Raw genomic sequence first — 22,659 nt, forward strand, 5'->3', positions numbered from 1 at the left:
TGAATTCGAACCCAGGATCCCTGGGTCTCCAACCCTGACCTGTATTCGAACCCAGGATCCCTGGTTCTCCACCCTGGCCAGGATTCGAACCCAGGATCCCTGGTTCTCCACCCTGGCCAGGATTCGAACCCAGGATCCATGGTTCTCCACCCTGGCCAGGATTCGAACCCAGGATCCCTGGGTCTCCTACCCTGACCTGGATTAGAACCCAGGATCCCTGGTTCTCCAACCCTGGCCTGGATTCGAACCCAGGATCCCTGGTTCTCCAACCCTGGCCTGGATTCGAACCCAGGATCCCTGGTTCTTCAACCCTGACCTGGATTCGAACCCAGGATCCCTGGTTCTCCAACCCTGGCCTGGATTCGAACCCAGGATCCCTGGTTCTCCAACCCTGGCCTGGATTCGAACCCAGGACCCCTAGTTCTCCAACCCTGGCCTGGATTCGAACCCAGGATCCCTGGTTCTCCAACCCTGGCCTAGATTCGAACCCAGGAACCCTAGTTCTCCAACCCTGGCCTGGATTCGAACCCAGGATCCCTGGTTCTCCAACCCTGGCCTGGATTCGAACCCAGGATCCCTGGTTCTCCAACCCTGGCCTGAATTCGAACCCAGGATCCTTGGGTCTCCAACCCTGGCCTAGATTAGAACCCAGGATCCCTGGTTCTCCAACCCTGGCCTGGATTCGAACCCAGGATCCCTACCACCGAATGGTTAAAACAGTTATCATGTAAATGTTATTATTAAAGCAATGTTAAAAATAAAAAGAGTGCAGATTTGTGGCCACTAGGTGAGCAACAGAGCCACCACACGAGAGAAACAGAGAGCACCAAGCGATAATAACACTTAATGTTATTTCTATAAACACTGCAGTATATGGAAGTGGGGGGTTTCCCTAATATGATATCTCCTTCACGCCCAAATCCCATCCTCCTGTAAATGGAAATAATATATTAAAACAAACATAAAACATAGTCGTCACAGGTTTTGAATATTTCGTAAAACAAGAGGGTGGCTTTCCTATCATGCAGTTACAAAAAGCTGTGTTAATCTTAAAACTGGGTTGGCTAAACCAAATATGACGCCACCTGTGATTTAAAGGTTGCCAGGTCTCACCATACAAACCCCATATTTGGAAATGTTATTCATTGTATATAACATGTGTAGTAACAACCCTCACATAGACGTTCACAAACATGACACATCGTTCTTACCTCCTTATTCCTTGTTTTACGTTTGGCATCACTGCGTTTGGCATCACTGGCAATATCGGAATCTTCCTGCATCAACTTTAACCGGTTCTGCGTCTGATTGTAAAGGGGGGGGGGGGGTAATTGTTAATAATTGTTGAGGTTGGGATTCATAATACATTATATTATGTCATTGCTAAACTGACAACGATTTAAAAAAAAAGAAAAAAAAACATTTGCAAAAAATATCTTGTGCATTAAAAGCAAATTTTCCAATCTGGATTATAACACTATGACATCATTACCCATGACATCATCACTCATGACATCATCACCCATGACATCATCATCCCACCTGTTGTTTAAGTTGTTGTACCAACGCATCCTTCTCCCTCCTTAACAAACAAACTTCATCCGCGTTCGATTTCTTACGTGGTTGCGATAACTCCAACAACGCTATGTTCGAATCCTTCTCGCTGATCGCTGCCAATAACGCTTCCTGTCTACAAACAATATTAATATCATCAACATGAAGTTCTGGGTGTGAGATACAGTAGGGCAGAGTTATAGAAACACCGACTATTTAAACTACCGACTTTGTGTGCTTTTCCCCATTGCCGATGTTAATTTGGAAAGAAAATGACGGCTTTTGGTTAACACTCCCCAAACCACCCCCTAATATAATCACTTCATCTCGAGAGCCTCCTCCATCTGCTTCCTCCTCTCCCCTCTCAACTTCTCCAACATCCGATCTTTACTTTCCACCATGACTTCCATACTCGCGACTCTCATCCCCGTTTCCTCGAGGACTTGTTTCGTCTTCGTAAACTCAGCAACCAGCTCAGCAAGCTACAAACGTTCGGTGAAATTATTTAATCATCAGAAAACACCTAATATACAAACGGTGGCTTCGATACCTTATGCTAATATAAAGGTTTGGTTGCCTGGATTAAGAAATAAAACTCAAGGGTTACATTTCCCAAAGGTCTGCCGGCAAATTATGACAAGCAGTGACGTTTTAATGTCCGATACAGGCTGTCTAGATGCAATAAGGTTCCCAACCCCCCTTTATACACCCCCCACCCACCTGGTTCTCGGCCACCCTCCGCCCCTCCTCCACCCCCGCCAACACGACCTCCCTCTCAGCAGTGATACTAACGCTCTCACGCAAAGCTTCTTCCAACTCCTCTACTCGCTCGTCTTTCGTTTGCATTTCGCTCTGTGGTGGAAATACATTGTTATGTTGGTATGGTGGTTGATTCTAACCCAGGGGTTATGGGTTCAAGGCTTGTCGTTTCTACCATTGTGGGCGTATGTGTCCTTGGCCTGGCACTTAACGGCAATTGCTCCAACCCAGTGGTTACTAATGAGTTGTCCAAATTATCAGCCATACAAAAAAATAATCCCCCACAGAGTTACATACGTGGTAACTCGTAAGCTGGCACGAGGTGTATGAAACATAACACCCGTGTTATACCTTGAAACAGAACATCCATGTTATACCTTAACCCCATCACCCCCATACAACAGCCCACCCAACGTACCAAATACTTTGCGACATCCCGATCTTGTGCGGCTCCTTTCCTTCGTGCTTCTTCAATCATCTCTGTTTGTAAAGATTTGATCTTCATGGTTTGTTCCTTATGTTTCCTGGTGGTAAGTTGAGGGTTATGTCACCGCGGTGTTAAACAACTAATGGCTTACTTTTCCATGGCCGATATTTTTTCATCTTTTGAGTGTTTTTCGTTTTCGGTTTCTTTGAGGATTCCCAACAGCCTGTCGAGATCTCCTTGGCAACGTGATGCCTGTAAACATTGTGATGTCATCAATGATGAATTACAACAGCTCCTCGTTGTCATCCGCAACTTAACCAACCTCGTCCACTTTCGACTGAACCTCAATCTCCAAATTACGAATCTTCAAATTAAATTCTTCCTTCGTGGTTTCCGTCATCGCTTGTTGTTGGGCCTATAGATATCTTATATAACATAGATATCTTATATATAATTGATGTGGTAAGGGGACAGGCCTCGCAAAAATCCATTTATAAAGAAACGTGATTCAGATTAGTTTTACACCCCATGATTTTAAACTTAATTCTATTCCACCAATAATACGACCCCCAACCCCTATAACCCCAAAACCCCCACCCCCCACCTTCTTATGTTGATTCTGCAGCCTGTTGAAATCCTCCGTGTGTTTCTGGATGTTGATCTCGAGTTGTTTGATGAACGAATCTTTCTTCACGATCGAGGAAGCGAGGGAGGTCGCTTGTTCTTGTAGTTCGCTTATCGAGGTCTGGGGTGTAATGATGATGTCATAATTGATGATGTCATCAATATATTGATAATGTCATAAAAACTACTTGAGTAAAAGTACAAAGATAGAATTAGAAAAAAAGTTCTAAAGGAAAATTTTTAGTAAAAGTTTTTATAAAATACGATACGAGAATACGTGTAAAAGTGTCAATAATTAAAACCAATTCAACCATATTCATCAGTTTTAATTAATATTTATTACATCACCTCTCTCTCTGTGACATCACGACGCGAACAATCCAATTGTTGCTCAGCGTTTTTCAATTGTTGATTCAAATCTGCTGATTCATCTCGTAACTGTTGTCGTAGCAACGATATTTCGTGTTGTAACGCTTCAACGATTTTGTCCTGAGGGTTATAGTGATGTCATAAAATGACTTTGTTGTGTGGATGAGATTTGGCATGTACACATATACCTATGTTATACACATTAATGTTGTATTGTGGGCCATCTTTAATTGAATGTCCATTTTATTGCATTATTTTATACAAATAAGTTTGTTGCTATATTGGTGACCCTCCTATTCGCCCTGGAATGATGAAACCGTATTTGAATTGTCTGGATCCACAGAATGATAAGTAAATTGTCAATATTACATCAATTAAGCAGGGAATAAAATAATATGGTCTTAAAGAGCGTCTTGTCCCCCCCACCTTATCAGCGAGTGCTTCTTCCATCGTCGTCAACGCTGAATCGCTCGTACAAGAGTCTTCCTCCAACGCAACCAACGCTCGTTTCTTCTCCTCCAACATTCCGTCGCGCTCTCGAACAACTTCCGATAAACTCTCAATCTTTTTATGGAGGACCAAGATTTTACGATCCTTAACGTCCAGGGTGTCGCGTAAATGTGACAACTCCGACGCGTCGCAACTTTTATCCTCTTGGAGGCGCAAGAGATAATCTTGTTTCTCGTCCAGGATTCGTTGTTTTTCATCCAGGCGATTGCGCAATGAGTCAACCTTAGAAAACAGTTGTGTTTTGAGCTGAATATTTATGATTTATTAGGAATGTGGGGATAAGGGCTTTGTTCGAAAATAGATTAAACATTTAACAGAAATAAAGTTTCAAAAGTTTCAGCATACCAAGCTTAATCTTCGGGGATAATTATTATCTCAAGTTACAACCCCCGCACACAACAAACCTCCGATTGCAACACAGACGCTCGTTGATCCTTAGCATTCAACGATTCTTTCAGCACGTCAATGTGTTGACGGTTATCTGATTGTTGGTTGTTCAACGTATCCAACCTCGTTTGCAACGTTACTATCTCCGTCTCTTTCTTCTGGACATCAGATTTTAATTGGTCAACCTGGGGGGAAATCAAGGGTGTTATGTTGTATTATGTATATAGATGTTTACAGCAACTGTGGGATAATTGTAAATACATTTGTATTTTAAAACATAAGGATAAATTGTTTTTACAATTGGAAAAGCTTTAAACGTAATCATTAGATATGAAGACAATGTGTACGGGTTGTTATGTTTACAGGGGGAATCCATGTTGCATCACCTTATTCTTCATGAAGTCCGAATGACTCTTCACCGCTTCCAGTTGCTTCACATCTTCCCTGTGCTGAGTCATGATGATGTCGGCTTCGTGTTTCGTCGATTCAAGTTCGAGCTCCACTTCACGGTTCATTCGTTCTAAGGACGATATCTTTGCTTCCTGGGGGTCAGGGGGGGTTAGGGGATGAATGAGGGGCCTGGGATACGGGTAAATATATGGGTGTAGGCGAATACAGATGAATGCATCGGGGAATCTAAGGTGGTTGGTATGAAATGTGGGGGGGTTTGTTGTACGAGAGGTAAATTGGTGGGGGGAGGGGTGGTTTTTGTAAATTTAATTTTTGTAAATGGTAAGTTAGTAACGCAGACAAAATGTCTGTGACATCACAAGGCATGGTTGTGACATCACAAATAAACGATTGTTGGAACAATAGTTAAATAATTAATGAACCTTCGCGTCGATAACTTTGTGAATCGTCGAAGTTTCCTCGTTGCCATCCAAACAACGGTTCTGTGACATCACAATCGTTAATATGACATCATAATAATAGACATAGGCGCCAAACCTGGGGTGGCTGGGTGGGCAGGCAAACCTTGGAATTTTCTGCACTGCATTAATCAGTAAACATTACAACCAATAAGTTAGATTTGTTTCACAGGATTGTGTGTCTGACTAACCCTGCCTCCCCTGTGTTTATAAAATTTGGCACCAATGTTAACAACACCAGATATAGAATAAGATGATATGAAATACATGAATGTTATTTGTACGGGAATCGTCCAACTTCATGGGCATTAGACACCACACACCTTGTACTGCTGCACTTCTATATTCTTATCATGCAGCAAGCTCTCCATGTGACCGAGTCTACTTTGGTACCCGATGATCTGAGCCTTCATTGAATCCACCTCCACGTTTAACCCTTCGTCATCAGATTTCGGTAAACCTGGATATAATATATCAGTGTTAATATATTTATGAAGTGTTGGTACTTAGATCACGAAACATGGGGTGATTACAAATAAAGTGACAAACACACGCAGTAAACTACATTTTATGAACATTTTCATCATGTGCTGTATTTCATGTTACTATTAGTTACAATACTATTAGACCTATTGCATCGCCCTTCATATTGATAACAATGAAAACCCTACCTCCCAATTACCCCCAACCCCCACAAAACCCCCAATAACCCCCACAAAACCCCACCCACCCTTACACTGCAACATCTCCAACAACTTGCGAACCGATTCATCCCTCGTCCCCAATGTTTGTCGTTGCGCTTCAATCCTCGACTCCAGTTCCTCCATCGTGGATTGTAACAACTCGTTCTCGCGTAATAATCGGTCATAATTGTCTTGCATTATTCTACAACAATACAATTGTTCATGGGCCAATGTAACTTTGTGGGTGAATTTTTTTTTACATGGCCGACAATTTAGACAACCCAATAGTGATCATTGGGTTGGAGTAATTGCTGTTAATGTCTTGCCCAAGAACACGTACACCTACAATGGTAGCACCGTCAAGCCTTGAACCCCGACCCCCTCACCTTGTAGACTCCTTATCGCCCCCATCTGACGGCGAGGTCACGAAATCCTCGTGGAGAAGTTGGTTGAGGTCGCGCTGTGCACGTAGTTCGTCTTGTAACGCTTGGGTGGTTAAATGGAGGTGCTGGGGGGGTTTATGTATACGGGTTACTATTATACAGTGCTACTATATTTTATAATACGGGGAAATGTACAACTCATGATAGAGCTGTATTACACCATACTCAAGTTGATGTAAGTTATTCAGGGCAAACTCCCTTCCTGATCCGACACTTCACTCACACAGAGAAAAAGAGCGCGTTTCTTATGAAACAAAAACCCAGACATTTCCGAAGCAGGAAATGCACAACAATGACTACATCTCCAATAATGAACAACAAACCACCCCATTTGGAGAGTACGTGATAGGCTATACAGAAATATGCCAATATATTGCAAACAAAGACTCAAGGTGGAAAACATGGGGCAAAGCATTGCCAATAATATAAACACCTGATTCTCTTCTTGTGTAACTTTAAGTTGTTCCTTTAAAGTAACAATCTGATTCCTTTCTTCTTTTCTCAGAGCTCTCTCCTTCTTCAACTCTGGACTCCAGAATGTTTTGATGCTGTTCATGTTGGATTGGAGTTTGCTCTCCTGGGGTGGGGAGGAATTAATTAACATTATCATTACCGGGGAAGTACCATGGGTGTCATTCAGTGCCAAAATCTGGCCGGCTACCCCCGTTTTGGAGCCCTCACTTATACCCATTATACTGACCCAAGGAAAACCATGGATAAAGGCGCTAGAGAGAATACCATACCCAGCAATCATATAGAAGCTCGACATTCTGCTTGTTTTATCCAAACTTTCCGCTAAACAAAAGAGATAAAATTCCCACATAGGCTCAAGTTAGGCACAGGCGGTCTATACACCCCCCCTACTTCATCACAACCAAGTACTAACCTTGATATCAATCTCACGTCTTAATGATTCAAGATCTTGTTGTAGTTGTAGGATGAAGTCGCCCCCGCTGCTACGTAAGCTTCCACGATCATCTATGAAGGTATACAGGTGTTTGAACGTGACATAATTACTGTGGAAACAACAGTCGTTATAACACGCGTGTTCTGTTTCATACACCTCGTGCTTACGAGTTACCACTTAATTTAGTAAAATATCCCATTAGTAAACACTGAGTTGGAGCAATTGTGAGGTATCTTGCCAACAAATGCCACAATGGTAGCAGCGACGAGCCTTAAACCTGTGCTATTTGGTTTAGAGGCGAGTGTGCTAACCACTTATCATGTCAACATAAACAAACAGAGAAAGGATAAACTTGTTAACACAAACCAAGCGACCCACCTTCCCCGTTAACTTGGAGTTTGTTTCCGTCACTTGATGACATCATAATCACCCCTGTATTAACAATTGTTTTATTTTAACCACATTTCTCCATTATGACATCACAGTGGAATGTTGCTATGACGCTCAAGGCAAGATATGCAAATTAGGTTGATAACAAATAAACCTAATTTATGTTTCAGCTAAATTATAAATTAATAAAAACAAACAGAATATTTTCAGGCGACAACAAAACAATAACCTTGAATTGGTTGCACTACTTTTACAAGACATACAAAATCCATTATTTATATGAAATAACTTCGAGATGTTGGTAATCCTATATTGTAAACTACAGCACTAAGTAATATTTGAGTATTTTTGTTTAACACAATAAATATAGGTTGATAGGTCTCCAAATATAATAAATAAATATTTAATTAGATTTTTGACGGCTAGTTTTACAAAGTGTCAACAAAACAACAACCTTGAATTGGTTGCAGCAACTTTACAAGGTGTTATCAATACAAATGTATCACAAAAGTTTTACAAAATATAAATTAAAATGCAATTATTATTTTATTAATTAATGGCATTATAAATGTTTTGAATTAAAACAAACATTTTAAAACCACAACAATTAAACATCACAACAGCCGTGTGTGATGTAAGCGAAGGTATTATGACATCACAGTCTAATGCATTGAGCCACACAAACATAGAAACAATATAAACAGGATTGCGACAGTTGAGCAGGAAGTAACTGTTGTGATGATGTCATAATGACTATTTCCGCGTTGAGACCTAATGTAGTGCAGAGCGTTGTGTTGTGTGAAAGTTAATGTTATTACAAAAATCTATGAATTGCATTGTTGATTAAGGATATCATACGTGGTGTTGGAGGTAAACGTAGTGAATTATGACATGTTGGATTGCCGTCTTTACCTGCAATATTATGTGTTTGTGTCGTGTGAAAGTTATAATGTAATATGAACGTAATATTCAAAAAGTTATAACTTGCAGAGTTAGAATAAATAATGATGTTTAAGGCATGAGGTGTTGCCTGCATGCGCGCAAGTTTTTAGATGTTTACTCCTGCAGTGACATGGCTAATATGATGTTATACTTATAGTTGTCAAACATAGGAAACCTCACTGATTAAACAACAATCATGTATTATTAAGCCATAAAATGTCAATTGAAGAAAACTTTTCAAATCCGAGGATTTATGACAACAGTAATCAAGACAATGGCTCGTTTATGATGTCACAAACTAATGAACTACTTATACAAATTGGTGAGAATTCTATTTTGTTGCAAATTATTCAATTTCCATTTATGTGTTGTTTTTTACTAATTGTTTATATACTGTTTAGCAAAATGTAGGTTTACAAGTAACCACAGATGTAACTTTGTGGGGAATTTTTTTTCTGTATGGCTGATAATTTAGACAACCCATTAATGACCACTGGGTTGCAGCAAATGCCGTTAAGTGACTTGTCCAAAGGCCCTTTTTACCCCCACATATTAAACCCCCTACCCCCAGGTCCATGGAGACACATAGGAATCCTGGTTGGGTTCTTAGTGATCGTTCTCGGAGCAGCGGGCAATGGGTTAACAGTGGCAGCATACGCAAGAAACAGAAACCTACAAACCTCATTCAACGTATTGATCGCTAATCTATGTTTAGTGGAGCTGGTGTTCTCAATCCTGGTGATTCCCCTCACAATACCAGGTTACATTACAGGGGTAAGATTAAATTAAAAACTGGGGAGGAAAGAATTTTGTTAGAGTGGATTTTAATATGTATGGATACAGTATGCATGTTGGAAAAATTGGAAAAATCTGGTCTAAATCCGAGGTATCTTGACAAGAACCTTACTCATACAGAATAGCATTGGCTTATCCCCAGTAGAGCTGCTAAAGCCATTGTAGAGTTTGGTGTGAATACGTTATCAGCAAACTTGCAGACACGATTTTTATTTAATCTCAATTATCTCTACTTGGTTGCTGGTAAAGAATTCTTCGACAAAAACTTATCCTTAACCGCCAAACCCAGCTATACCAACGGTGTAATGCATTGCCTGATCATAACGTAACGGAGGATTCATCACTAGCGCCCATAACTAATACAATCTTCCCAGCTAACCCCAAACCAAAACTATGCCCCAACGGTGCAACGCATTGCATAATAAATAACATAACGTAAAAGAAACCACGTAATTTAATGCTTTCTCACAAACCGCCATCACAAACACACCTGCTAAATTCGAACCCGATATTTTAATGTTTACTTCGCTCCCCAATCAACTTTGACCCCAACCTACGATTTCTATGAATATGCTCATCAAATTCCAATATTTCTATTTAAATCTAATCCAAATTTAAATAATTTATTTAAATAATTAAACCATAGTACCTATGATTAAACTAATTAAACCCGCGTGTATTTCAACTTTAAATATCAGCATGACTTGACAAATATTTACCGTGAAAGGTCATATCATGACGTCATATACAAACCAAAACACACGGAGTTCGATTCCCGCCAAACACACAATATATGTTCACATGTGTTAAAATAAAACTGTATATTATTGTTTTTCCAAATCATTCATTACCCCCCAAATGTTATACACGAATTTATTTTACATTGTTCTTAAAGTTCGATAAATGTAAAAAGAAATCAAGGTATTTTTTCAAACATAATAACTTTTACATAAACGCTTTTTATAACGTAATGAGATGTGGTTCGCACCCCGCCTTGTTGTATCACCTCATCTACATAGAATAGTTGGGTTTAAAACATTATTATAATTATTTTTAACATAAAATGCAATATATCCTTTTATTTGATACATTGTGTTATAACCTCTCGTACACAATATATGGACGTTTAAAAGTTAAACTTTCAATAAATAATTTTCACCCCAAACTTTACCCCCAGCACCCCGTATACTCTCACGCTGCATGTTCACTTGTGGGTTATCTCTATTACGTATCGCTTGCATCATCACTTCACAATCTGGTGGCAATCGCTGTTAATAGATATGTGGGAATCGTGAAACCAAAACGGTAATTACACACAATATTAAATCATAAGATAACTTGACTTCTTATATTTAAATAAGGAACTGATGATGCCAGTTATTGCCACAATATATCTCTTTCATATTCTATTAGTTGCCCTTTGTTTGCTTCAATATGAAAGCTAGATCATGGGACGTACCACACATATTTCATGGTTTCTAATCATGTGCCATTTTGACATGATACACTATTATGACATCATCACCATTATGACATCATCACCATTATGACATCATCAGGTACCAGAAGCTCTTCACGGGTCGCCGATTAAGGATTTGCATCTTGACGATATGGTTGACCGCACCCTTGCTGTATCTACCCGTTGTTATTGGTGAGGAATTTTAATACAACATGGTTTTATTGTCAATTTCCTTCTCTTTGTTGTAAAAATAAATAAAATGGAATACTATAGACATATTCAAATAACATCCACTATATTCCACAGGTGGTGGAGTTGAATGGAGGTCGAATACATTTAGATGCTCCATTGGTTCGGAAGGAATCGTGCCAGCTATTAAGTAGGTTGGGTTGTATACGGAACTATCACAAAGTTGCATACGTGGTAACTTGTAAGCGGGCATGAGGTGTATGAAACAAAACACCCGTGTTATAACCTGAATACTTTAACATCATAGATAAACAAGTTACATTTATTTATCTTTTCCTAATACCCAACAATCCCCACACACAGATGGTACAACCTGGTATTGAACATAATCTTTCAAGCTGTTCCCCTCGTGATATTGATTGCACTTTACACATCGATACTGAGGAAAGTACGAAGGATTCAATCCAAGATGAAACTTCATAAATCAACGAGTGTCAGTCGAGTGGTGAAGAAACCACTGGGTTAGTAACAAATTGACTCAAATAAATTTTATATTTTTAACGCATTTTAAGAAACCTTTTCTCCAGTTGTTTTTACTGTACGATATTTTAACGACTGTTGAGTAAGTAATACCTTGGCTTCTAAAACTACATATAATAAACTCATTAATAAAATAATTGACGAAACCCTTCATTAGAATGTCTGACATAATGTCACGATGATATCGGACACATGGTGTCGTATTGTAAACTAACATTCTTATCCCATTATCCCAGGCAGTGTTTCCAGCAACCAACCAAACCCATCCGGCAACACTAGCGATGACACCGATAACGAACTTCGACCTTCAAGTCTTATAGAGGGGTTTAAGTTCAAACCCGTGCATGGTGGGTGTGATGTCATCAATGATGTCATAACAGTTTTCTATTCTATAAGAAAGAAACTGGGAAGCAGGCCATAGTTGGCACGCTTAAACAATAATTTTCTGCATTAATTGTTAAACATTGGGTTAGATTTGTTTCACAAGATTGTGCGTCAACTATCCCTTGGTGTTTATTATAACTTGCCCCATTACCCCATCCACAATATTGAACTGCTCAATTTCTTTCCAGTTGAAACAAGTTTTCATTCCGAGAGCGACCACCGCGTTAACTCAACCGGAACCGACCAATCACAGGAGGCGACGGTGGTCAAACGACCCAAGAAACGAAACAGCATCTGGGCGATATTATTGCGCAATAGTCAGAAGATTGATCCAAAGTTTAATCCTCCGGAGATTGAACTCCCGGATGGTGGGAGCAACATGGGGAGCAACACTGGATGCGGGAGCACGGGGGATGATCTCAGTGAGGCTGAGGATGAATTGAAACCTCCGGTCAATTTGAGGAAGAACAGCGGAACAATACGAGCCCTGAGGAGGAAGAAATCACTTAGCGTCCCGACTTTACCTCAGTTTAACTCCCATAGTTGTGAGGATAAGTCAGAAGAACCGAGTGGGCAATATTTACAAGTGTCGAAATATCAAGACACTGATTTATCCTTAAGTGATACAACCATGTCGCGCACCAAGTCAGCGTACAACCCACGCACACCGACTATCGAGGAACCCACTCTACGCACCAAGTCATCCTGGTCGGTACGGATAAAACAAAAGGGTTGGAGCAACTGGAGTATCCGTAGCAACAGCGACGTGGACGACGGACACCACAGGACAAGGTCGGGAACCATAGCGAGGAAAATTCAGGATAAACGAGCGAAAAAGTTGAAAGCTGACAAGCGAGCTAGGAGAAGGTAAGTTGCGATCATTGTTTTGGTGGTTGGAATATTTGCTTCTAGACCAGGTACAGGTCAAGGCTTGATGCCACCATTATGGGCGTATATGTCATTGGGCAAGACACAACGTTAATTGGTCCAACTCAGTGGTCACTAATGGGTTGTCCAAATTATCAACCATACAGAAAAACAATCGCACACAAAGTTACATTGTGGTAACTCGTAAGCAGGCATGAGGTGTATGAAACAGAACACCTGTGTTAGAGTGACTGTCGTTGCCCGAACATACGAGGATAAATAAGTTACATTTGCGGTAATTTGTAAGCGGGCACGAGGTGTATGAAACAGAACACCCATGTTATAACTTCTTTCATTCCTCCTTCACTAATATAAACAACTTACACCCGCCCACCTTAATACAACCCAAACCTCACCAGGGAGAAATTAATGAAGAAGCGACACGCTCGTGAACGACAACTTGTCTACAGTAGCTTAACAATCTGCATCGCGTTTGCCGTGTGTATTCTACCAACATCCGTGTTGTATCTTGTAACGGTGGGTGTTATAGGGGTAATGTTAGGGGGTTGGGGGGATATTACTATGTTGTTAGGGGGGTTTGGTATGGGGTTGTAGGGTAAAGTAGATGTATTATTGGTGTCTGGGGTTCCATGTCACCAGAACATGACAATGTGACATTGTTACGTTTCCATGTTTGACTATCATGAGTGTAACTGTATTTTATCAATGTCACCCAAGATTTTGCTAAAACTTAAAGAACGTGACTCGTATATACATGATCATGCATATTTCCTCTTTTGTCATAAACCCCATTATTACATCATAGGTGTTGTTCAATGTGACCCCCCCACCGAGTGCAATCATGGTGGTGGGCTACATAGCGTGGCTGCATGCCGTCGTCAACCCATTCATATACGGCTACCTTAACTCACAATATAGGAAGGAATATATCAAGATCATGAGGCTGACTAAGGAAAAGTTCATTAAGAAATAAATATTTTGTTCATTATTTAATAAAACATATTTCGAATACCCTGTGTCATGGATTATAGGAGTAATATTAGGGTGTTGATACGCAGCACCAACTTTTAAAACACGGGTGGTATTTTGTGTTTCGCATCCCAAATTTTAAGTTTAAACAGATTTTACCCTGCTGTTAGATGTCTATACGTACAAGCAGAGCCAGATTTTGCACAAAACTCAAAAACCTCACTGATTATTGCATCTGGGGAAATACCCATGTTTATGGCACTTTATAAAGACACGCGTTTATTATAAGATTTCTATTTGAACTGTTCGAAAATTGAAAGTTATTTTGGTAACAAAACAACAACTTCACCACGTTGGGGCTTGTACGTAATATTCCAACCGATGATCGGTAGTGACGGCTGGTTGGGCTCGCAGCCATTGTTGCTCCCAATCACCTTCCTCTGGAACCATGGTCCCAATTAAATCTTTGGGGACAAAATCAGGGTCGATTGGAGGTTGACCATTCGCTTGACGCTCCTCGAGCAAAGTAATCGCCTCGTATTCTCGCCATTCAATCATGCGCGACCTGGTGGGGTGAAAGACATAAAATGGAAACAATGAGAAAAAATGTCAGTTCTCTTATTCAATCAGCTAATCAGTGAAAAAGTGGACCATTCGGTCATGGTCGAAGTAAAAAGGAGATTCAAGTGGAGTGGTCGGATGAGAGTCAATATACATATATAGGGCCATGTTATAAATTAATGGTATTTTAAATTGGATTCAAATATAAAGTTAAGGTTTCATAAACTCATGTTGTCATGATAAATGAGAAGGAATTGGATGTTCATGGCTGATGGAGCATTCACCCGCTGTGACATATAATGAAACCTAACCCTTCACCCGACACTAAACCGTACACAACCCTCACATAAAGTAACGGACTTAACAACCCACCCACCTATAGTCAGGTCCATATATCATCATGGCCGGTATAAACACAAGAAAAACCGAGAAGCCGAAGAACATGATCACGTGCGCGATTACTTTGTCATATAACGGATCAAAACGATCAAAACCAAGGAAAGTCTCCGGCTGGTGAGTAATTTAAGTTTAATTTCATAACACAACGTCTGTTGAATCAAGTTTAGTATTTGAGGTAATAACATTAGTTCATATATCCACTTTCTACAACTTTGAAAGACTATTAAAGTATTTGTAAAGCAGTGAAACGTATCTTAAAGGAATAACTGAACATGTTTTAAAACTTTGCTATTTTCCAGTCTGCAGGTGCACGGCCAATTTTTTTACAGACTTTTGGTGATGCACGCCACAATTTGTCCCACGCACGCCAATTAATTAAACAAAGAAAAAAATTCGTATTAAATTAAGTAAGATTTTCTACTGTGGCTTGAAAATGTACATGCTTTGCACGCAGATTTTTAATGATAGCACGCTCGCACACGTGAAAAACAACCGTCTTGCACGCGCGAGATCTCGTCAGGAACTGCCATACTCTGCAGACTGGGCTATTTTGTTACAAAAGTTTGCAAATAAAACTTGTTACTTGGTTATTTGCGGACTTTTATTAAAATAAATGAATATTTACTCCTTCGATTAAAATAACAAGGATCAAATTAATTAACATTACAAAGAGATCGGAATTTACAGCGAAACGACAGTCGAACAAGATAAAATAAATAAAAAAGCATTGGTTTAAATGTGTGAGTGTTAAACCAATATATTTACGCTTAAACAAATAATAAATTCTCAAAAAAATTAAACCGACCTTTTCTTTGTCAAAAAATCTTTCGCATTCGATCTCATATTCGGTTTTCGCGGGAACAACCGTCGATTCTTTCAATAATTTCGAGTTTTGTGAAATGTTTCGTCTTGTTAAAGCAACGGAAATAAAATGTTTTCCAAATACAACTTTATTTGGGATTACCACGCTACGACAAATGCTGCCAGCTGCATTTGCGAGGCTACGATTTCCCAAACACCTCACAACCGACAACATTTTCAACGAAAACTCTTCAAAAAATTTTTTGATGAAAATAAAAATATTTTACATTCGGTGTCTGGAAGGTTAACCGGTAGATGGCGGTTGAATATATATTTTGTTTTAGTGGGGAGTAAAAAGCAACAGGTTGTCATAAAATTACTCCCACAATATTATTCAGCGCCAAACTTGAAAAATCCTATTCAGCATGTACTTGAACGTGGCCAACTTGTGCACACTTAAGAGTTTACCATATAAGTAACTTTGTGGGTGATGGTGTTTCTGTATGGCTTACAATTCGAACATTCCATTAGTGACCACTGGGTTGGAGCAATTGTCGTTAAGTGTCTTGCACAAGGATACATACGCCAACGACGGTGGCAGCGTTGGGCCTTGAACCTTTTGTCCGAGGCGAGCGCGCTAACCACTGAATAATTCACATAGTACTAGAACATATCCATTGTGTCTATTGTTATATTGGTTTGAAACAACAATATGGTTTATACACATCACAATTACATTATGACATCACCAATGTTCATTGTTGATAGAAATGAAAATATAAAATATGTCGCGCGACCAAAATGTTCGGCCGAATCTCCTAGTTACTACTGCAGTTATTACGTGGTAAAAATTCTGCATAAAAATTAAAAATGCGAAATCACTTTCAGGGCAAAATAAACAGCTAAAATATAATAATTTAATTTAAATGAAAATAGAAAATAATTCAAAGATAATCTTCGGTGATGGGATATTTAAGTGAAATATTCTGCGTGTCGTTGATTTTGAGACGATGGGTTGAATAGAAAGCTATCATCTCGGGCACGCTGTGGAACGGAGCGCTGAATTCACCGAGAATCCAAAAGCCATCGCGTGTGGATGATATGACCATGTGTATAGTGGTGCTACGCGTTCTGGGGAGATGAATAGGTGAAGCATCACTGAGCACGATTGGTGTTTTTGAAAGAAAATTCATTTTTACTTCCAAACCTCACAACATCTAATATATAAGCAGTTACTGCAAGGCACGCAGCAATTTGTAATGACCTTTCTGCCAGTTTAATAAGAGAATAATTAACACTATTAAAGACAGAGCTAATTATTGCAATGTTTTTGAAGTGATGGGTCAACTCTGGCATTAACCCCTCGTCCTCACCCACATAGAATACCCCCCACCCACCTTAGTGATAAACTGTAATTGTTCGCAGTACTTTCGCTATTCCTCACGAGGTAACTCCCGGGAACTTCACGCGATAACCTCATGTTCGCTTCATCTCGCGTGATCGCTCCATGATACCAACTATTCGTGAAAACAATTCATGTTATTTAGTGTTCAACAATAAATTAGACAATTATAAGTAACTACCAATCAAAACAAAAAACTTCACAATGCCCAATGATATCTTCGCTTTGGCATAGAAGTTGGAATGTTTGTAAAATACCCAGAGGTTACGGGTTCAAGGCTTGTCACAGCTACCATTGTTGTGTCCTTAACCATCTTGTTCATTGGGTTAAATGTAGATTTAAAAATACAAATATTACATTACTTCAACCCAGTGATAACTAATGGGACGTTTTATCAAATATTATGTAATTTTAAAGATAAATCCCCAAACTCACCCTTGCTTGGTCAGTGGTAGCAACGGATCGAAATCTTTATCGGCGATCGCTTCCGAGGGATGAAGCTCCAACTGTCGATGTTGGAATCGTTGCATCGACTCCACTAGGTGGGGAGGGAGAGTTAGTGAGGATTTTGTGTAAAATAACTCGCATACGAGGTGAATGAAACAGAACACCTGTGTTATAACGACTGTCGGTGCCCCTCCATGCAAGAATTTAAACAAGTTAAAAACATATATTCATTCTAAAAAAAGCAGAATAAATTTTTTTTTAAAAATAAATCAAACAAAAACTTACGATGAACTTTAGGTATGCTTGGTTTATCCCACGGGTGTTCGTAATCATCGCCAGGATCCTGGTTGTCAAACGAATGGGACTTGCTGTGTCTGTTGAGCTGGGGCACCGAACTTATTTCATAAGATCGTGACCTCGAGTGCGAAATATGGGGATTTCCGTGCTTTAATGTTGTTTCTGTGTCCCACGGCTCCTCGTACTCGCTTACCCCATCGAGTGACTTGTTTGTCGGGACCGTCACTTGGGCGGATTGCACCAAATGATCATCGGACGAGCTTTTAGGAATCCCTCCATCCCCTCGCAACGCCGACAACCCTTGTTTGCTGCGAATATCGAGCGAGCGACTTTTAGCTTTACTAAGTCGGTACAACGATATATTCATTGGCTGCACCAGCGGTGACGAGGCTCGTCGTAAATCCACAACCTCGTTAGTGACGATCAATGTGTTGACGGGCGAATGGTTGGGTGAGTTATGTTTGCTTATTGGAGAGTTGGTTCCACTGCTGCCGGTGTTACGGGAGTTGCTGCGTCGAATCTCGTCGAACGACGGCTCAACTTTGATCAAACGGTGGTCTACTACTCTCTCCTGCCTCCGTGTGTCTTGGGACAAACATAACGGGATAATTATTTTTAATCCAAACCCTTTGTTTCAATTATGTATTCTAAACTATACTGGATTATTCTGGGCGAATTTTATTCCTAACTACATGTGTAGCACAAGTTACTGATATCGGAAGATCTCAGCTGTATAAACCAGGGAACCACAAACTCCTTGCATAAACCCTCACTTAGTAAATATATTATCCATATACTTACTGGTATCGGGAGGTCGTATTAACCTACGATCCAACATGGGTGACGACGATGGCGACCTCTGCTGGCTCGGGACAAACACCATCTTCTGTTTCCCCCTCAACGCAGATAACGAATCACTGGACCCGTGGTTTATGTTATTGTTGTCCTTGTATGGAAGGGTGTTGGTTTTGTCCCAGGGCTCCTCGTAATCTTTGTCTGATGGGGTTAACGTTGGTAATATAAATGAAATATTGTGAATATTTGTAAAAAGTGTTTCAGTTAATTATGAATGTTACACTGAAGAATTTCATTCATGAGAAATTAAAAATAAAAAGTAAGCGTTATTTTTTATAGATTACATAACTTTTATTATCATCACAATATATTATGACATCACAACTACAACATATTATGACATCACAACCACAAAAATCACCTTTTTGTTTCGATTTATCCCACGGCTCGTCATAAATCTTTGATTTCGAAGATTTTGCTGCGTCACTGTTTTGCGTTAATTCTAGAATAGAAATATTATAAACATGGTAATCAGATTCAATAAAAGTAAAAGATATTAAAAAATAACATTTTTACTAAAAAAACTTTTTAAATTATTTAATTCTAACTGTTCAACACAGCTTGGTCGAGATATTTCTAGTAAACTATGAGGTACAATTATAAAAAATGACAAATATTTAAATTTATAAATAAATTTTAAAAGCAACAGTTTTGACCATCGGACATTTAACTTAAACCCCCCCACCTTGATACATCTGTTGTGCTTCGTAAGGTTCAATGTATCCCTCCATGGCTTTGTTGTCACGCTTCACCGAATCAAACGGTTCAACGTACTCGTCGCTGATGGAAATGCTCTGTAGAATTATCTTTATTTTATATCTTGTTATATATCTCAATGTGCGGGTATATACGCCATATGTATGTATCACCTGAACAACCTGATTATTATTTTAAAACATGTTTGCGATTGAATATTTATTGTTGTGACCAGAAAACATATTAATGTTAGAGCGGGTATGATGTCACCATTGTGGGCGTATGTGGCCTTGGGCAAGACACTTAACGGCAATTGCTCCCAACCCAGCGGCCACTAACGGGTTGTTCAAATTGTCAGCTATATATAAAACACCATCACCCACAAAGTTACGTATCGCTATATGTATAGCTGTATGTGTGCTGACAAAGAAATAACAACTCACAGACGAAGGGTCACTTGACGGGATCAACATGGTCGCGTTTTTATTTCCAGGTTTGATCAATTTCTTTGTAATCGTGGGTGAGGTGCGGGGTACAACGGATCTGTGGGGGGGTTATGTTGAAATATGAGTAGGTTACATTTTTATATAAAGATATAGGAAGAACAAATAAAAGGGCTTAAGTTAAAACAGTCGTTTTTTCGCTGCATGGGGTAAAGTTTCGGGACTGTTTGTTGATGAAATATGTTAATATACCATCCTCTCTTGGCACCATGGTGTGAAATATGACACCATAAAAGATATTAGTTGTGTTGTTTGGATATTTTCAAGACACAGCACAATAGGTCATGTGTATACAGTATAGGCCCTCAGTTTCAACAACAAAACAACAGCCATTAAAAAGTTGAAACGCTTCCGACTGTACATTAGGATTCAACCATGTTTATAATTTATTTAAAAAAATATTATAAAGTTATTCATCAATCACCTTGTATCTAAGGGCATTAGTTCACCTCGTGACCTTACGACCCCTCGAGCGACCTCAGAGTTCTCGTACTCGTTCTCCTTGGTCACATGACCTTCCTCCCCACTCTGGTGCCCCCTAGTGGGCTTGGTGGTGCTCGGTTTTAAACTATTTCCTTTCCATTGCGAGTTATTGTCCGTGGTCGGTTGGAATTGAATTTCTTCATCAACGAGAGTCGTACCGTGGCTGTCTGTTTTATTTATTTTATTCTTTTTAAATAAATTCCATTTTCGGTTCATTTTATCAGCGAAATATTCAAACCTTACGGAAATGTCTAAAACAGAAGTTTTATTTATTTCTTCAAATACGACAGCTAAGATCAAATCAATTAACAACGAAGAGAAAATAATTAGCATCAAAACAACATTCTTTAAAACACGCTACAGGTAAAGCAGTGAGAAAGGACTTCAGTTAAAAAGCTGTTAACCGCCAAAAACAAAGTTTAATAAAAACAACAACATAAACGAATGTAACTGAATGACAAAACACGCAACTTACTTTATTACTACCAGCAAGTAAACTATGGAATACTAACTACCACATTAAAACACCTACGGTACAACCAACCCAACCCAACCCAGCGTAACTTAACGTTGCGCAACTAAAACCACAACAGAAAAGATTGGGCAATAATATGGGGAATACCCGAAGCAAGGACTAATTAATTCGGGGAGTAATTTAAAAACTTCTTGAATACGATCGCTAAGATCAAACGACGAGAAAGAAATTATTTTGCAAGTTATTATTCAACTTGGCTGGCTTTATATAAGTGCAATAATAATAAAACCGATTCATATTTTTCATAATATTTTATTCAGCAAAAAAAACAACACAAGTAAAACGTTAATCTTAAAATCTCTGGTTCACTGTTAAATAATCTTCTGAAAATAGAAACAAGATTAAAATACCTTCATAGTTTATGTGGCTGGCGTTGGTGGAAAGCCACTACGGCACGACAAGCCCCCAGCCAATGGTAGTGGGTTTCTACTATGGTGAGAAACCCTTTGCTGGATAGACCTTACCCAGGCAAGGTTAAACTAACCGTCAGACAAAAATAGTAAGAAATACACCAAAAAAAAGACAGAAATAGTACAACGAGTGCAGCGACATACATGTGCCAAACATGCAACAAACACAACAGCTCAAATATATCAAAAAGGGGACGCGGTCAAAAAGTAATTAACGCGGACATAATCAGTGAAACATCTACAAATAAAATATGGTTCAAATCTTGAAGGATAATCATCTGCAGTGTACACCATATTGAATGTCCGACCGCAAGGAGTCGAAGCCAACAACAGCTCCGCATGTTCCCCCCCCCCCCCCAGTCGCCATGTTGGTACCGCGATACTCTCGTCGTATCTTCACACAATATAATAACGTCCGGATGTTACGAACCGCATCGATCGTTACGAAACTGTTTCAGGTTGTTACGAACCGCAATGACAGTGACCTAAATAACGTAGCGTAGCATCACTGGCGGCGACGTCCACGCAACAACCTGACCGTTAAGCAACTCAATCAAAACTGACGTAACCGCACCGAACGCAGGGTCATGACAATGCTCTGACCCACCGTATCGACGTCGTAGCGTAATTGTGACGTGGCCATCGTCCCAATCACGCTACATGACGTTTGTGTAGTTATAATTAGTTTAACGGGGTGGAGATTATATTTTAAAGAATTAAATAGAAAATTAGGGACTTTATTTATGCGCATATTATACTGCGTGTTGATATTACTCGAGTATTTGTGTACCAACACAGCGTTCTCACCCAGCGATCAGGACAATACAGAATCGTTGAAGGATTCGACCTTTGTAGACGAAGTACACAATAGAGTGTACAACAACAAAATCTGATCCAGCAAGATAATCGCCATAGTTTCATTGCATATATTTCATAGACATGCAAAATGCACTATAGTAGTGACTGATTAAAAATAGCTGGCAACATTAGGTCCAGCGGAATAAGAATATAGCAGCGCAGACAAGACACACATACAACACACAACTCATACTTATAATACTCAAACCTCAAACCGTGTATCCTTTATCGGCGTCTTCGTCTTTGTTCTTCGTCTGCAAAACAAACGTAATAGTTACGTCACAGGCTTACCACCCGAATAATGTATATTACTGTGGGGCAAGA

General features: G+C 39.5%; 4 protein-coding genes and 1 non-coding gene across 5 annotated transcripts; 1 reads left to right on the forward strand and 4 right to left on the reverse strand.

The window, feature by feature from the left end:
• Positions 1 to 720: 720 nt before the first annotated feature.
• On the reverse strand, positions 721 to 9,537 carry LOC100177908 (ELKS/Rab6-interacting/CAST family member 1-like). Its single transcript, XM_018815419.2, has 22 exons — positions 9,430 to 9,537; positions 8,781 to 8,834; positions 7,911 to 7,964; positions 7,512 to 7,603; positions 7,059 to 7,202; positions 6,569 to 6,690; positions 6,230 to 6,384; positions 5,823 to 5,959; positions 5,464 to 5,523; positions 5,017 to 5,172; positions 4,648 to 4,815; positions 4,160 to 4,465; positions 3,713 to 3,853; positions 3,345 to 3,485; positions 3,063 to 3,155; positions 2,892 to 2,992; positions 2,732 to 2,837; positions 2,275 to 2,406; positions 1,876 to 2,036; positions 1,543 to 1,690; positions 1,212 to 1,304; positions 721 to 930 (listed from the first exon to the last, which is right to left on the reverse strand). Exons 1-22 carry the CDS (start codon positions 9,449 to 9,451, stop codon positions 910 to 912), a joined length of 2,607 nt encoding a protein of 868 aa, XP_018670964.1. The 5' UTR covers positions 9,452 to 9,537; the 3' UTR covers positions 721 to 909.
• A 309-nt stretch (positions 9,538 to 9,846) lies between these two features.
• mir4147 (microRNA 4147) lies at positions 9,847 to 9,901 on the reverse strand. The gene has a single exon (NR_034543.1). It is a non-coding gene; the product is annotated as a microRNA 4147 (primary transcript).
• A 368-nt stretch (positions 9,902 to 10,269) lies between these two features.
• On the forward strand, positions 10,270 to 14,420 carry LOC100175575. Its single transcript, XM_026838301.1, has 9 exons — positions 10,270 to 10,580; positions 10,837 to 10,964; positions 11,219 to 11,310; positions 11,425 to 11,497; positions 11,671 to 11,828; positions 12,084 to 12,194; positions 12,420 to 13,098; positions 13,518 to 13,635; positions 13,925 to 14,420. Exons 5-9 carry the CDS (start codon positions 11,777 to 11,779, stop codon positions 14,090 to 14,092), a joined length of 1,128 nt encoding a protein of 375 aa, XP_026694102.1. The 5' UTR covers positions 10,270 to 10,580; positions 10,837 to 10,964; positions 11,219 to 11,310; positions 11,425 to 11,497; positions 11,671 to 11,776; the 3' UTR covers positions 14,093 to 14,420.
• LOC100185786 lies at positions 14,318 to 16,161 on the reverse strand. The gene is made up of 3 exons (XM_002128116.5): positions 15,854 to 16,161; positions 15,026 to 15,159; positions 14,318 to 14,653 (listed from the first exon to the last, which is right to left on the reverse strand). The coding sequence occupies exons 1-3, from the start codon at positions 16,082 to 16,084 to the stop codon at positions 14,434 to 14,436; spliced, it is 585 nt and encodes a 194-aa protein (XP_002128152.1). The 5' UTR covers positions 16,085 to 16,161; the 3' UTR covers positions 14,318 to 14,433.
• Positions 16,162 to 16,510: 349 nt separating this feature from the next.
• LOC100182710 lies at positions 16,511 to 20,963 on the reverse strand. The gene is made up of 9 exons (XM_002127832.4): positions 20,474 to 20,963; positions 19,990 to 20,089; positions 19,536 to 19,644; positions 19,212 to 19,292; positions 18,797 to 18,991; positions 17,984 to 18,580; positions 17,687 to 17,789; positions 17,247 to 17,366; positions 16,511 to 16,980 (listed from the first exon to the last, which is right to left on the reverse strand). The coding sequence occupies exons 1-9, from the start codon at positions 20,863 to 20,865 to the stop codon at positions 16,794 to 16,796; spliced, it is 1,884 nt and encodes a 627-aa protein (XP_002127868.1). The 5' UTR covers positions 20,866 to 20,963; the 3' UTR covers positions 16,511 to 16,793.
• Between the last annotated feature and the right edge of the window lie 1,696 nt (positions 20,964 to 22,659).

Source organism: Ciona intestinalis, unplaced genomic scaffold (genome assembly GCF_000224145.3).
Source record: "Ciona intestinalis unplaced genomic scaffold, KH HT000074.2, whole genome shotgun sequence".
Classification (NCBI taxonomy): Eukaryota; Metazoa; Chordata; class Ascidiacea; order Phlebobranchia; family Cionidae; genus Ciona; species Ciona intestinalis.

Coding starts and splice junctions, on each gene's coding strand:
- LOC100177908 (XM_018815419.2), bottom strand. CDS start 9,451: ATGTGTCTCCATGGACCTGGGG. Junction 6,385..6,568: donor GGCGATAAGGAGTCTACAAG/GTGAGGGGGTCG, acceptor GTATTGTTGTAG/AATAATGCAAGACAATTATG. Junction 5,524..5,822: donor TAGAAGTGCAGCAGTACAAG/GTGTGTGGTGTC, acceptor GTGATGTCACAG/AACCGTTGTTTGGATGGCAA.
- LOC100182710 (XM_002127832.4), bottom strand. CDS start 20,865: ATGCTAATTATTTTCTCTTCGTTGTTAATTGATTTGATCTTAGCTGTC. Junction 18,992..19,211: donor GGATAAATCGAAACAAAAAG/GTGATTTTTGTG, acceptor TAACCCCATCAG/ACAAAGATTACGAGGAGCCC. Junction 17,367..17,686: donor CTACCACTGACCAAGCAAGG/GTGAGTTTGGGG, acceptor TTTCACGAATAG/TTGGTATCATGGAGCGATCA.
- LOC100175575 (XM_026838301.1), top strand. CDS start 11,777: ATGAAACTTCATAAATCAACGAGTGTCAGTCGAGTGGTGAAGAAACCA. Junction 11,829..12,083: donor AGTGGTGAAGAAACCACTGG/GTTAGTAACAAA, acceptor CCATTATCCCAG/GCAGTGTTTCCAGCAACCAA. Junction 13,636..13,924: donor CCGTGTTGTATCTTGTAACG/GTGGGTGTTATA, acceptor ATTACATCATAG/GTGTTGTTCAATGTGACCCC.
- LOC100185786 (XM_002128116.5), bottom strand. CDS start 16,084: ATGTTGTCGGTTGTGAGGTGTTTGGGAAATCGTAGCCTCGCAAATGCA. Junction 15,160..15,853: donor GATTTTTTGACAAAGAAAAG/GTCGGTTTAATT, acceptor ATTACTCACCAG/CCGGAGACTTTCCTTGGTTT. Junction 14,654..15,025: donor ATATATGGACCTGACTATAG/GTGGGTGGGTTG, acceptor TCACCCCACCAG/GTCGCGCATGATTGAATGGC.